Source organism: Callospermophilus lateralis, chromosome 5 (genome assembly GCF_048772815.1).
Source record: "Callospermophilus lateralis isolate mCalLat2 chromosome 5, mCalLat2.hap1, whole genome shotgun sequence".
NCBI lineage: Eukaryota > Metazoa > Chordata > Mammalia > Rodentia > Sciuridae > Callospermophilus > Callospermophilus lateralis.
In genome coordinates, this window is record NC_135309.1 from 35225383 (window position 1) to 35240680 (window position 15298).

General features: G+C 44.5%; 1 protein-coding gene across 2 annotated transcripts in view; it reads left to right on the top strand.

Moving 5' to 3' along the window:
• The window catches only part of LOC143399050 (solute carrier family 22 member 4), a 47743-nt gene that overhangs the window by 10954 nt on the left and 21491 nt on the right, over positions 1-15298 (top strand). For both annotated transcript variants that reach the window (XM_076855765.2, XM_076855766.2), the window contains exons 2-3: positions 6922-7025; positions 8603-8757. In XM_076855765.2, the coding sequence (XP_076711880.2) occupies positions 6922-7025; positions 8603-8757 (259 nt within the window). The remainder of the gene's footprint in view (positions 1-6921; positions 7026-8602; positions 8758-15298) is intronic.

Sequence of the window (15298 nt, forward strand, 5' to 3'; positions counted from 1 at the left end):
CCTGGAAGCCAAAGACAAAGGAAAATTTTTGAAAGAAGCAAAAAATATGACTTGTCACACATAAAGTAACTCCAGTAAGATTATCTTTTGCCATCTTATAAGAAATAATAGAAGACAAAGAGCAATGGATGACATTCTAATTGCTGAAAGGAAAAAAAAAACTGTCAATGGAGCATCATGTATCCAGCAAGTCTTTTAAAAATGAAATAAAGACATTCCCAAATTTAAAAAAACAATTCTCAAATAATTTGTTTCTAGAAGTGTAATGCAACTTTACAAGAAAATTTATTCAGGAATAGATTTCACCAAGAGTTTTCAGATTTTATACTCTGAGAACTATCAAACATCATTATTGAGCTGGGCGTGGTAGTAATTGCCTGTAATTCCAATGACTCTAGAGGCTTAGGCATGAGGATCACAAGTTCAAAGCCAGCTTCAGCAACTTGGTGAGGCTCTAAGCAATTTAGCAAGACCTTGTCTCAAAATAAAAAATAGGGTTGGGGATATGGTTCAATGGTTAAGCACCCCTTGGTTCAATCCCCAATATCCTCCTCCCCAAAATCATTGAAATTAAGGCTAAAATAAATGAAAAGATATCCCTTGTTCTAGACACAGAGTCAAAAACTTATTGTCAAAATGGCAGTATTCCCAAAATTAATATACAAATTCAATGCAAAACACATTCAACTTTATTATTATTATTATTATTATTATTATTATTATTAATTGACATGCAAGTCAAAACCACAGGAGATACTTCTTGGGGTCAGCCAAAATTAAAAAGACATATAATAACAGTGTGGGTAGAGATGTGGAGAATTTGAAACCCTCGTTCATTGCTGTTGGGGTTATCAAATGGTGCAGCCAGATTGGAAATTTCTCAAAAAGTTAAACATAGATGTGACCCAACCATTTACCACTATGTACATGCCCAGGAAAAATTCAAATGTATGTCCATACACAATCTTGTACATGAATGTTCATAGCAGCTTTATTCCCAACAGCCAAAAATGGAAACCACCCAAAGTCTGTTTAGATAAAGAAAATGTGGACTATTAATACTATGGGATATTATTCAAATCAAAAAGCAATGAAGTGTTGATACATTCTACAATAGCACAGACGAACCTTGAAAACATTATGCTAAGTAAGAATCCAGTCACAAAAGACTACTTATTGTATGCTTCCATTTATATGAACTTCCCAGAATAGGCAAATCCATATAGTCAGAAAGTAGATTAGTGGTTGCCAAGGACTGGGGCAGAAGAGAATGGGGTGTGGTTGCTAATATGTTTGGGTTTTTTTTAAGCGATGATGAAAATGTTCTAAAATTAGATAGTGCTGATGCTTACACAACTCTGTGAATATATATAAAAAAAAAACTCCTGAACTGTACACTTTAAAAAGAGTGAATTTTGACGTATGTAAATTGTATCTCAATAAAGCTGTTAAAAACAAAAAGAATGAAATACTCAGGGTTTTTTATTGTTTTTGTTTGTTTGCTTTATTTTGCAGATGGTCAAGAATTTTCCAGCCTTAAGTCACAACCAAGTTATAAAGAAGGAACTGGGGTGGATGTATATTCTATTGTTAATTATTACTTCTTACTTTCCCTGTGGAATGAAGGATAACTATAAGAGAACACTATAGAAATCCGTTTTTCATTTTTAATGGACCATTGCTAATTTTTCATTCACAGTCATCTCTGGGATTAAAGGCCATTTATAAAAGGATTTTATACCTTGTGGTAAGAGCTTTTTTAGTTCTTAGTAATTGAATGAAAGAATGTTTATCTCTTTGATTTTTCATTCATGCCATGCCTTTTTTAAAAAATATTTTACTTTTTAGTTGTAGTTGGACATAATACCTTTTTTTAAATTTATTTTTATGTGGTGCAGAGGATGGAACCCAGGGTCTCACATGTGCTAGGCGGGCTTTTTTAAGTTATGGTTTTGCTTTGGACAAAGGCATGAAGTTAGTAGAAAAGGAACTACCATTTTGCAAGGCCACAATGTGTCAGATATTCCACTTAGGTTTTTTGTCCAACGTATACAACGAAACTAGGAAAGGCTATTGTTGTCACTTCTTTAAAATTAGAAGCAGGCTAATATTGGTGAACCCGTGGCCCACACAGCCAGAAGCGGTAGAATCTAAGAGAAAGCCTGTGCTGGTTGCTCAACACGAGGCTGCTTTCCAGAGCTCTAAGTTCTATGCAGGCTAGAGTGGATATACTGATCGTGATGGTCCTTTGTGGCTTTGGTAAAAGCTAAAACTGCCAGACTTTGGCTACTCAGAGAGTTCAAGGTCGTGGGTGATTTTCAAAGGACAGTGCATAGGTACTCAACAGTCCCTGAACTACACATTTTCTCCACTCATTTTTCATTGCCCCTAGTTGTTTAACATATTTTCATCAACAATCTGTTAAGTATTCACCATGTGCCTACCCCTGTGTCAGTGTAAGTCATCTAAAATATATTTATATTGATTATTCATGTTTAGAATTCTTTTCTTCTAGTAAAGGATAATGAGGAGAGGAAGGTATCTTTTTTTTTTTTCTTTTTCTTTTTCTCTAGCTAGAGAGCAAGGGTGTTGTAACCCAGAAGAGCCTTCCCTGCCAGGACTACTAGGCTTATGCATGCCCGTACACACTGACCTATCCCTAAAGTGTGTTTGAACTTGAGCTTAATGAAGGCAGAGACCATGTATTGTGGCCAGCATAAAGCATCGGCTGGAACAGATAGATGCTCGATGTCAACTAAACAAATGATTGAGCAATTTCTTTGGCTAATCTCCAAAAAGTATTTGGACAAGTCATTTTATTGCTCTGTGCCTTCTTTTACTAATTTGTAAAATGAGGATGAAAAGAATATTCACCCTACATGGAAACTTTGAAATCCCATTAAATAATACAAGATGCTCAATATGTATTCAAAACACTAGACTATCATTTCTAATATTATTACCATTGGGAAGCAAAAGAGGCACATTTATGCCAAGAGTGACCTTCCATCCCTAATAACCTTGTGACCTGGACTTTTGTCTCCTGAAGCATGACTGAAGGACACATGGTCCAGCTATATGGAGCTCCCTCTATTCTGTTGTGAGAATCTTGGTCTGAGATCCTGAGGATCAGGTGGACATAGTAACACCGGGAGCATACATAGAATGCCTACCCCTGCATAACCTGGGCCAGCTGGTTGCCACATTTTACTCTTTCTCCGGAGGTAGGCTATGTTTTCAAAATGTTAGTGTTTGGCTTAAAAGAATAGCCCCAGGCAATGTTGGCCTGCTCCTCACCACCACCCACCATTAGCCACTGGCCTCTGGACATGTGTCTCTGTGTGTGTGTATCCACTTGTGCAAAGACCCATAGGAACAGTTCTGTCGCGTCAAGATGAAGATGGTTTCTTATTGAATCTACAATGTCTGTTAACTACAGAGAGTTCTCTGAGTCCTGACTAGTTGTACCCCAAGACATAGCCCTCAAATTCCCAGGAGATGGGTACAGACAGGGCCTGGCTTCCCAAGAACAGCCCTTTGAAGGGAAGGGCTTCTCTTTGGGCTGGCAGCTGATTTACTGGGCTCCTGCCCCTTAAGCCCCAGCTGGAATTTTATCTGCCAATCCTTTGTCCCATTACCAGGCTCCTCATAGCTTTCCAAAAGGATAACCTGGACATATAAGGGGGAACCCAACCCTACAGCCACTTATGATGTCTAGCTGTTTTCTGCAGGGTTTCCAGAGGCAGATCACCACTGCATGCACCGGCCCCCTCCTGTGCTGTATCATGCTGGCAGAGCTTCTTACACCTCTCTTCAGGGAGAAAAGTGAGACCTAGAGCCATGGCTGCATGGCCACCAGAAAGGAAAGCAATGGAGTGCTGGCCCCTCACCTCACCCTTTCCAGTGCCCCAGTCCAGAACTCCTGCCTCTCCTCCATTCCCCAAAGATCAGGCTTGACCCCACTACCAGCACCAGCTGCATGGACGTGCAACCTGAGCAGTCACACAGAACCCCACACCCAGTTTTAATGCTCTGCTCTTGGCCGTCTTGATATTCATAATTTTTGAACAAGGGGTCCTATAATTTCTGTTTGCACTGGCCTGCAAATTAGGTGTAGATGGTCCTACACACTACTTTTGTTCATGCAAAAGCTGGCTGTACATCTGACAGCTTTTCTCTTTTCTTCCTGTCTCAAGTCTCATTGCTACCTCCCTAAGTCAAAGAACTAACAGAAAAAAATATTTGAAAAGCCATAGGATAGAGGACATTATATTTGGAGGAGCTTTTCTCCTCAACTGCAGATGGAACAGTGATTGAGAACAGACATATGCGTACCTCTGCCTAACTTGAATTTTCTTGGTTTTGTCCAGGGTTGAAGGCTGTGATGGAGGCCTTTTACTCTGGGGGCAATTTTCTCCGGTATCACATTCTCAAAGAAGTGTAGGTTATCTTATTTAATCAGCTCCTTTTGTCCTGCCTTTGTTGTTCACCTTCAGAGCAAGACATGGGTATAAGGTTGGGCTCTGAGACCCTCATTGGTATCTAGCATGCTCATTTACTGGCTGTGACTTCAGACAAATTCTAGTCTCAGAGCCTCAGTTTATTCTTCTTAAAAAATGGGTCACATTTCACATCATGAGACTTTGGAGCCTCAATCATTCATTACTCTGTGTGTCATGGGCAGATCCCAAGCTCTAAAGCTATGACCAGTCATTTTTGGAGACAGTTGGCTATTAATTCAGGCACCATCTTGTGCACCACCTCTGATCTATGGACTGGCAGAGCACTTGAACCAAGCTTTACAACATTTGAGGGCTCATTGCTCTCTTCCCCGAAGTCTATTCAGGAACCTCTGCTGTCTTACTCTGTTTTCTATTGTTGTAACAGACTGGGTATATTATTTTAAAAAAGGGGTGGGTGGGGTTTATTCAGCTCAAAGTTCTGAACACTGGGAAGTTCAAGGTCAGGTGGCTGCCCCTGGAGAGGTCCTTCTTACTGGTGGGAAACTCTCTTCCAAGTCCCAAGGCAGCACAGGGTGTCAGTTGGCAAGACAAAACAAGCTTGCTCACTTGGATCTCTCTTCCACTTCTCTGAAGCCACAGTCCCAAGGGATTAGGGCCCCACCCCTTACGGCCTCATTTAACCTTAACTACCTCCCAAAGGTCCACCTCAAATACCATAGTTGGGTTAAGTTCGTACCCTCGTAATACCTTACAATGGTGATCACATTTCAACATGAGTTTTGGTGGTGACTTTCAAACCAACCACCAGGTGAGGTGACTCTACCACCAGATGAGGTGACTCTGAGTACCGCCTCGGAATTATAGTACCTGAAGTTCCGGGTCCATACTGTTTTTCCTCTGCAGAGCTGTGCTTGGGTATCTGCCTGGAGCACCATGAGAAGCAGCTTCTTTAATCTTGCTGTTGTCTCTAGGACAAGAGTGTCCTTAAGGACATTATCCTTCACATCACAAAGTGATCCCTTTGTGGAAGGAAGTATGTCTGAGAGACTTTCCGTTCTTAGTGCTCAGAAATAACTGTGCCACTCCAGAAGGAGTTGATCACTGGAAACTGTGACCCTTCAGGGTACTGAGCCACTGGGACAGTCAAAGCCAGCTTTGAAGCCTGCCTCGCTGGCTCAGGCAGGACAGTCTGGAGTCCCTCTCACCTTGCCTGGTTTCTATAAACCTCCCTCCCCTTTACTTGATGATTCTCTCGCTTTTTGTCTTATGTTTTTCTTTATGTCTTTAGAAACACCTTTCTCAGCCTGCCTCAGAATGAGGTGGGGCATAAATACCTGAATTCGTGTTTAAAACAACCCCCAAAGTTCAGGGCAACTGTGAGAATTGCTTTGCAAACACCTTGGAACCAGGACTACCACCAAGGGGAACTGGAAGGGAGGGTCTTTCCTCTAAGCTGGATTATTTCACCACAGACAGCACTCCCCACTTCTGACTCACAGGCCCCGAATACTCATGGGCACCTGCTTATTTTTATAATTAATGAAAGGTCACAAAACACATTTTGAAATCTTGGTGACTTCCCTTGAGATTTTACTGAATTGACTTTATTCAAGAATTGGGAGCCAGGGGCCCGGATGTAGGTCTGTTATAGTGGTTGCCTAACATGCACAAGGCCCTAAGTTCCATCCCCAGCCCTGGAAAAGACAAAAACAAAAAGCCAAGAATGGAAACTTTGGCTGAAACCTTGATTTTATGATTTCCTGGCTCCACCAGCAGGGACTTGTTAGGGCGATAGCAGCCAATAGGCCTGGGGAATGGGAGGAACCATGCTACTGGGAAGGAGGGTATAGGAATACAGGATGGGGAGATAGGAAGCCCTGGAGAGGGGGGGCGGGGGTTAGACCTCAGCCCAGTGGAGTCCTGGATCAAGGCCTGAGCTTAACCAGGGCATTCCAGAGGAGTCTACTCAAAACATAAAGTCCCAGAACTACTGTGACCACTTGTACTTTTTAACAAGGAGAGGACATTTCTACCCCTGGACAAAGCGACCATGCCCTCTTCCCTGCCCCTGGGCTTTTCAAATAACTTCTCTCCATGCTGGGCTGCCTTCTAAAGGGGCAGGGCCTCCTTTGCTTCGTATCGCTTTGCTGCCAAAGGGTCACCAGTCGCAGCCATGGCTTCATCTGCTTCTTGCTATGTGACATAGGCAAAGTGGTGGCCATCACCTTCCCTTTAAGGAAAGGAAGCCGAGTCTCAGAGAACAGAGAGGAGCCCTAGCGAATCGTAGTCAGGAGTTAAACCCAGACCCACAAGATCTGTATCCTTTGCACAGAGGTGACATCCTGGCGCGGGGGAGGAGAGCGTCTCTGGCTGCCATGTGATAATGTTTCCCGGAGCTGGGCTGGGGTTGGGGCCTGCTGCAGGGTTGGGCTCACGCTTCGTGCTGTCTTGTTGGCAGTGGAATCTGGTGTGTGAGGATGACTGGAAGACGCCCCTCACCGCCTCCCTGTTCTTCGTAGGCGTGCTCCTTGGCTCCTTCGTGTCCGGGCAGCTGTCAGACAGGTAAGGACATGGAGAGAGGAAAGGGGGACAGGGCCCCTTGTCACTGCCTATCTTGAGGTTGGACTGAATTCAAGGTATTTCTACATAGTGAAGGGGAGGATCCTCAGGCCACTGAGTCAGTGGTGGGGAGTCAGGATGTCTCCTGTTCACCCTGACCTCATACCCCTGTCGAGACCCACTTGTGTTCTATTCCCTGAGCCTGCGCTCCCCAGGCTTTGGGTAGGAATGGGGAGGGACCACTCCCCCCACTGGAAAGTGGAGTCTTCCTTCCACACATCTCTTGACCCAACGCCATGCTGCCACCACCACTGCCCCTCCACCCCACCCCCAACTCTTCAGAGTTGTTCTGGGGGACAGGGAGTGGATGACGGGATCAGTCCACAAACAGCCACCAGGACGGGTCGGGTCAGACAGCAGCACTAACTCTACACTCCCTGGGCCTGTGGGCTGGACTCTGGCTGGGCCCTGGGGCCACAGAGAAGACCCAGTCTGGTTCTGAGACCCCTGGAGCTCACAGGCTGATAGAGACAACATTGCAGTATCCTCGGACATGCTCTGCTGGCCCCAAATGCTCTCTGGTGACCAGAACAGGAGGCGACAGTAATGAAGAGCAGTGTTGGGGAAGGCTTCCAAGAGGGGTGCCTGTTTCTTCCCTAGCTTCAAACACCAATGGGGCCTCCAGCCAATGGCCTGATACCTGAACTTTGGAAAGTGGGGTATTTGTTCTGCACCCACCTGTGCTTCATCCCATCCATTGGTCACTACTGGAATGTGAAATGAACACCTAAACCAACGACATTGTCACCAAAAAACATGGCGAAAAGCTACATCTTTCCATAAAGCAGTGGTGGGGTGCTGGCATCAGTGCAGATGTTCCTCAGCTTCCGAGGCCGTTGTTCCGATTAAGCCATCATAAGGGAAAATATCTTCAGTCAAAAATGCATTCGGTAGGCCTAACTCACTAACATTCAGCTTAGCAAGTCAGCATAGTGCAGTGACTGTTGTTGTCTCTTGTGATGACGTGACTGACTGGCGACTGTGTCTCACTGAAGCTGCTCAGCATTGAAAGAGAGTACCATTCGCATCTCCCTGGCTCAGGAAACCATCAAAGCTCATCATAAGGTTTTTACTGAATGCATATTACTCTTAAACCATTGGAAAGTAGAAAAATCCTAAGCTGAATTATTTTTAAACCAGAAAACGTAATCCAAGGTTAAAAACCACTGCCCTTAAGGAACTCTTGGTTCTGGATTTATAGAACTCACATATGCGGATATGAAAACTACCTGCAGATTCTGTGCTGTGGTGGCAGCTTCTACCTGTGGCTCCTTCTAAAGAGCAGCTTTCCATGTGGTCCTTGCATAGACTGTTCTATGTTTTCAAGATATGGGACCTGCATAGAAAGCTTAGAAACTTAAAGGTACCTCCTGGGAGATGGATGCCTGAGGGCTGAGAGAGCCCTGAGAAAATAGTCTGCCATGATGTCTAGCTCAGAGCTTAAAAAAACACCCTGAGTTACCATTATGTTTTATTATACTGTTTTGCTTTATTCACCTATGTTATGCTTTATCCTATAGGTTTGGCAGGAAGAACATTCTTTTTGCAACCATGGCTGTGCAAACTGGCTTCAGCTTCGTGCAGATTTTCTCCATCAACTGGGAAATGTTCACTGTGTTATTTGTCATCGTGGGCATGGGCCAGATCTCCAACTATGTTGTGGCCTTCATTCTAGGTAGGAATGGCTTCAGAAACAAAAATTCCTCCCTCCAATGCTCTGAAAGACCAGGAAGGAGGAGGCCACTGGGCTATGCTTCCAAAGTTCAGGCACTCACAGGGAGCCAGCTCTGTGCTGGACCCTGAATGGTGGCCACAAGAGTTCAAGCCAATAAGAATCAGCCACACAATAACTGAGACACATTCACAGGTGCACAGGGCACATAAGAGGAGACCCTGAGGGAGGGATGGCCTGGGAATGTCTTTGATTGGAGCTGTGAAGGCTTGAGGCTTCTACCTGGTTGCCTAGGAAAGGACTCAGGGTGGTTGTATGGCCCATACACAGGCAACAGGCAGTAAAGGCACTTGCCAGGGGGATTTCAGTGTCAGCCCACCCAGTAGATCTGGCCTCACCCATACTCAAAGCCTATCCAGAGCATATCAGCTCTGTGCAGGACAGGCCTCACTGCATTGATAGTAGGCCTGTCAAGAGGCCACCGCTAAGAATCATAGGCTATAGGAGGGAGAGTCATCAGTTACAAACCCATGAGGAGGCCCCAGGCCACTCCAGATTGTCTGGGGAGGAAGTGAGGTGAGCTCCAAACAAGTTAATCAGGTTCATCCTCAGGAGTGAGAGTCCCCAATGCATTCTCTGAGCCCCCAATATAAGCACGTGAGAAGGGGAGAGAAAGGGAGCCTTCTTTCCATAAGAATGGGAACTCCAGTTCCTAAAATTTCTAGTGTGATCATTCTAGTTGGCTCAGCACAGTCCCTGTTTATCCCTGTTGTCACAGCATAATTATGAATAGTGCCCTTTAATAGAAGTCTAAAGATTCTTCTTGGCTCAAAAGTCTGCACCTGGTCAGGTGATTCTGATTGCTTTCAAGAGTTTGATGACTCACTGGCTTTGGAGATGCTGCATTGGCTTAGTTGAAGATGTTCATACCCTCTGTCGGGTTGCCAAGATGGAATTGTTCAAATTCCACTCCTTTAATTATTTGTGAAGGGCTCCTTGCCACAGGTCCTGTTCTCAGTGTCTGTGGAGGGGAGAGGGAGAGGAGAAGAGAGAACATACCCAAGCCACATGGTCTGGGCAGATAGCACACTCTTCAGTTGGCTCTGGCGGGTGGGGCCGCTCTCTCCCTGCAGTGCTAAGGAGAGGAGCAAGACTTTCAGGGTCATTTGTGAGAGAGTACAGGGAGTTGCAGGATAGCAATGCTGAAAACTGGAAAGTGGAGGGAATTAGGACCAAAATTGTAACTTCCTAATGTGCAATGGACACAGGACACAGGACTCTTGGACATAGCGAAGCCTATTCTCATGTTTTAAATCCCCCCATCCATCTTCCTTGCTGTCAGCACCCATACATCTGAGTAAGCCCTACACATGACTCTGCTTGGGCCAGATCCATCCCAGAAACCAAACAGGCCTCCCCCAGACAGAGGATTCCGTCCAAGGTCTGCAGATCCGTGTCACAGGAGGACCTGGAGGACCATCTGGAATGGAAGGGCAGAGAGTTGTGGTGAAGCTAAAGCAACCCTGCTCTTAGGGTTGGGAGCAGGGTAGAATCTATGCCAGGCTGTGGCAACCCCAAGGGCTGAGGAGTTGAACCTTCCTCTCTACTCACCCAGGAGAGCCTCTCCTCTATGAGTGGACGAAGCAGGGAGGGCACTCTCCCCAGGTCTCTGCAGAAAAGGTCTGCCCCCCTGTCCACCACTCCCCTTGCTTCTCCTCACCAGGTTTGCGGCCCCACACGTGAGGCCTGAGGGCAATCAGAGCCTAGGTGTGCCCAGCAGCCATCAAAAGGCTACTAGGTACAGGTGCAGAAGGCTCCCCATCAGCTTGGGTCCATGCCTGCTATTCTTGGTGGCTTTGCAGGAAATAGCTGACTTTGGGTTCTGGTATGAGAGTTTTGTGCTTAGTTCTCAGGCCTAAAAGATTTAGATTCACTGAAAATCAGCCTGTCCCAGAGCAGCTGGACCCACCACTCCTGGAGTGGGAAGACACAGTGCGAGGACAAGGTGGTTGCACCTTCTCCACGGCACATGAGTGCCCTCTGGTGTTGCAGAGCTGAAATAGCCAAATTCCAGGTTTTATTTTATCCACCGCGCCCCCCCCCCCACCTTTTATTTTATTTATTTATTTTTTTTAAAGAGAGTGCGAGAGAGAGAGAGAGAGAGAGAGAGAGAGAGAGAGAGAGAGAAATAATTTATTTTTAATATTTATTTTTTAGCTCTCGGCGGACACAACATCTTTGTTTGTATGTGGTGCTGAGGATCGAACCCGGGCCGCACGCATGCCAGGCGAGCGCGCTACCACTTGAGCCATATCCCCAGCCCCGACCCCCCTTTTATTTTATCCTCCCCTTTTGAGCTGGATTTGACTAGGTTTTATTTGGGTAAACTAAACTGAAGGGTGAGGTTTGGACTGAAAATTCTGTCTGTCTCTTCATTTTTGGCCTGTAGCTCTAGGAAAGGTTTCGCAAGTTTCTGTGATGATAATCTTTAGTTTTAGGATTCTTCATGTTAATTTGGGAAGCTGAATTACACCCACTCTCAAAGCAGTGCAGAAATGAGTCTAGTTTTTTTCTTTTTTAAATCATCAAGCCTAGGGCTGGGGATGTAGCTCAGTGGTAGACCACTTGCCTAGTAAATGCAAGGCTCTGGGTTCAATCCCTAGGACTGGAGGAAAAAGAAAAAATAAAATCATCAAGCCTTCCAGAGTCATAGGATTCTATAAAAGGCAAGAAAAAAACAATGCTACCCAAAGACCATGCAAAGTGGATGCATCTGAAATGATGGTGCTTCCAGAATGTGGCTAACTTAGGGGAAGGAAATGACCACTCAGGACCAAGGACTCTGACCTACCCCATCCCAGCTCCCTCATAATTTCCCCATTTCTTATCTTCAGCCTGTTCACAGGTTTCTGTGGGTAAAAATCAATGGAATCCTCTTTCTTCCCCCATAACTAACTACTTACATATTTTTTGCAAATTTAACTGCCTGCTTCCTGTTCTCTTTTTTTGGCGGGGAGGCATTACTGGGGATTGAACCCAGGGGTGCTGAAACACTGAGCCATATCCCCAGCCCTTTTTATTTTTTTATTTTGAGACAGAGTCTCACTAAGTCACTTAGGGCCTGTCTAAGTTGCTGAGGCTGGCTTTGAACTTGGGATCTTCCTGCCTCAGCCTCCCAATTCACTGAGATTCCAGGCATGTGCCGCTGCATCTGGCTGCCTCTTGTCTTGACTGATTCATTAACTCAGTATTTTCTAGTACTCTAAACATCTGTTCCCCCATACAGCATTTCTTTGGGCATGATGAATTGTTGAAAGCTTTGATTCCTTTAACATCCAGATGTTTCCGCTCTCATTAGTGTGTAACTGATGGCATCTTCCTTTTAACTTTGGCTTCCAGAAGTACAAATTTGAAATTTAACTACATCATTATGCAGCTTTTATCTACCATATATTTGTTTGTTTATTTGTGGGGCTAGAAATCAAACCCAGGGTCTTGTGCATGGCAAGGACTCTACTGGTGAACTAGGCCCAGCCCCTGAAATGTTTTAAAATTGAAATAAAATTTTGTCTTAGTCTACTTGGGCAGAATGCCATAATAAAATGCCACAGGATATGTGGCTTAAAGGAAAAAAAAATTAGTTTTCCATGGTTCTGGAGAACAGGAGTCAAAGATCAAGGTGCAAGCAGAACTGGGGTCTGGTGTGGGCTCAACCTGCTTGGTTGCACATGGCTGCCTCCCCTGTGTGTTCCTGTGGCCTGTCCTCTGTGCAGCTCAGAGAACAGTCAGGCTCAGGAACACAAGCTCTCTGGTATCCCTTCTTATAACAATAGCAGTATTATCAGATCCACTCCTATGACTTCATTTCACCTTAATTTCTTCCTGAGTCCATATATAACCACACTGGGAGTTAGAGTTTCAGAATATGATAGGATGATACAAACAATCAGTCCCTACCAAATTTGCATGCCATGATATTCATTCTTTGAAAGTGTACAATTCAGGGATTTTTAATGTTACAAAGGATGGGTTGAGGTGTAAATTCAGTATATTCACAAAATTGTACAATGTTTAGCACCCCAGAAAGAAACCTTTCATTCTTTAGCAGTCATTGCCCTCTTCTCCCAACTTTTGGCAACCACCAGTCTATTTTCTGTCTCTGGATTTGCCGATTCTGGACATTTCATATAAATGGAAACACATGGTGTGTGACCTTTTGCCTGGCTTCCTTCACTTAATATTTTCAAGAGTAACTCATGTTAAAGCACGAATCAGTGTTCATTGTATGAATACAGCACATTTTGTTCATCTGTACACCAATCAGTCAACATCAAGGTTGCTTCTACTTTGAGGTTATTATAAACAATGCTACTACGAACCTTCTTCTCATCTCAAAACTGCACCTAGTTAGTCACTCTGCTTTCAAGGTTGTATACATATGTTTCCAGTTGTCTTGCATATATACTAGCAGTGGAATTGCTGGGTCATATGATAGCTTTATGTTTAACCTTTGGAGGAACTAACAGACTTTTTTCAAAGTGATCAATTGCATATTCTTGTTTGTTTTTTATTCAAGGCATCGTTTTTTGTTGTTTTATTTTTCTTTATTTTTGTTGTTATTGTTATTTTCGTTTTTGGTATTGGGTATTGAACCCAGAGGAATTTAACCACTGAGCTATATCCCCAGTTCTTTTTTGTTTTTTAGTTTGAGATAGGGTTTCACTAAGTTGCTCAGGGCTTCATTAAGTTGCGAAGGTTGGCCTTGAATTTGCAATCCTCCTGTCTCAGTCTCCTGAGCTGCTGAGATTACAGGTGTAGCACAGGGCTCAGCTATATTGTATTTTAATGTTACCGTTGTTTTATTGTATTTAAATTACAAGATGCCTCAAAATCTTCAAAGGATGAGTTCAGGTATAAATATATTAACAATGCAAAAATTGCTGGAACCCTTTGCATTGCACTGTGTAAGGGAAGAACTGAGGTAACCCAGGGAGAAGCAAGAACTCACTTCTGTCTATTCACAAGGAGCTTACTGTCTGGGAAGATGACATGGGTCACAGAGGGGTGAGTGTAGATAACATTGCTGGGTATGCAGAAGTAGAAAAGGTTACTTTTTTCTTTTTTTCTTTCTTTCTTTCTTTTTTTTTTTTTTTTTGTACCAGGGATTGAACCCAGGGGTGTTTAACCACTGAGCCACATCCCCAGCTCTTTTTATTTTTTTATTTTGAGACAGGGTCTTGCTAAATTCTTAGAGCCTCTCTAAATTTCTGGCCTTGAACTTGTGATACTTCTGCCTCAGCCTGGCCTGTGCCATCAGGCCTGGCAGGAAATCTTTACTTTTGATTAGAGTAATCTGTGAAGGTTTCAGAAAAAGGAAGGGAAAGCCCCCGGCCGGAGAACAACTATTAATTTGATGGGATTTCTGAGCACTTTCTGGGAAGCAGAGAAGCTCCTCCATTAGGCCTCTTGGAAGGCACTGTACTTTTTCTCTCATCCCACATGTCAGACATATGTGGGCACTTTACATACATGACATCAGTCCACATAACCATAACTCCATGAAGCAGCACCTATCAAAGTCACTCTAGCAGGAACTTAACATCAAGGGCCTCTGCTCTCTCCACATGCCTGATGGAGTACCCTCCTCCACCCTGACAGCTGCACTACAGACTCATTTCTCAAGCTGGGATTTGCTGCAGGCTTCTGGGTCATTCATGGAGGTGCATATCCTCCTGCTTCTATGTGGAATGTGCCTAGTGGTGCCTGGGCCGATTACCAAAGAAGGACCCTGAACTACATGGAGAGGGACCTGGTCCTGTCTGAGTCATTCCTTCTTGGAAAGTGCTCAGTCAGTTGGAGTAGACAACTAGTGAGCAAACTCTCCATAGGCTATTTGGGCCCTTATCCTGACCAGAACAAGTCCTTTGGCTCAGATTTCAGAGTTTCACTCCCAGGAGACACTCAGAGGCCCAACCAGACCAAGACCAGCCAGGCTTTGCACTAGGAACAAAACCTATAAGACAGAAGAAAGGACAGGGATCTCAAGTCAGTAGAGCCAGGACATCACCGTCATGTCTTACTGCCAGGTGGAAAGTTTGGGGCAGCTACAGTCCATGAGAGATCTGCAGGAATCAGGGATCCTCTCTCAGTGCTATTGAGATGGAGCTGGTTGGCCTCCAGCTGATTCAGAGACTATTTTCAGGGAGGGAAATTGGAAATCCTCACCTTTGAAAGACGGGCACAGCCTCACCCATCTCCCTGAGTGTCTTCACTAGAATTTCAGTTGAAAGATTGTTGTATAGGACCAAAGCTTTGCCCCAGGTGGGTTTTTTATTTTCTTTTTTTGATACTGAGGATTGAACGCAGGAGCACTTAACCACTGAGCCACATTTCCAGACATTTTTTGTATTTTATTTAGAGACAGGGTCTCACTGAGTTGCTTAGGGCCTCACTAAATTGCTGAGGCTGGCTTTGAACTCATGATCCTCATGCCTCAGCCTCCTGAGCCGCTGGGATTACAGGTATCCACCACCACACCTGGCTC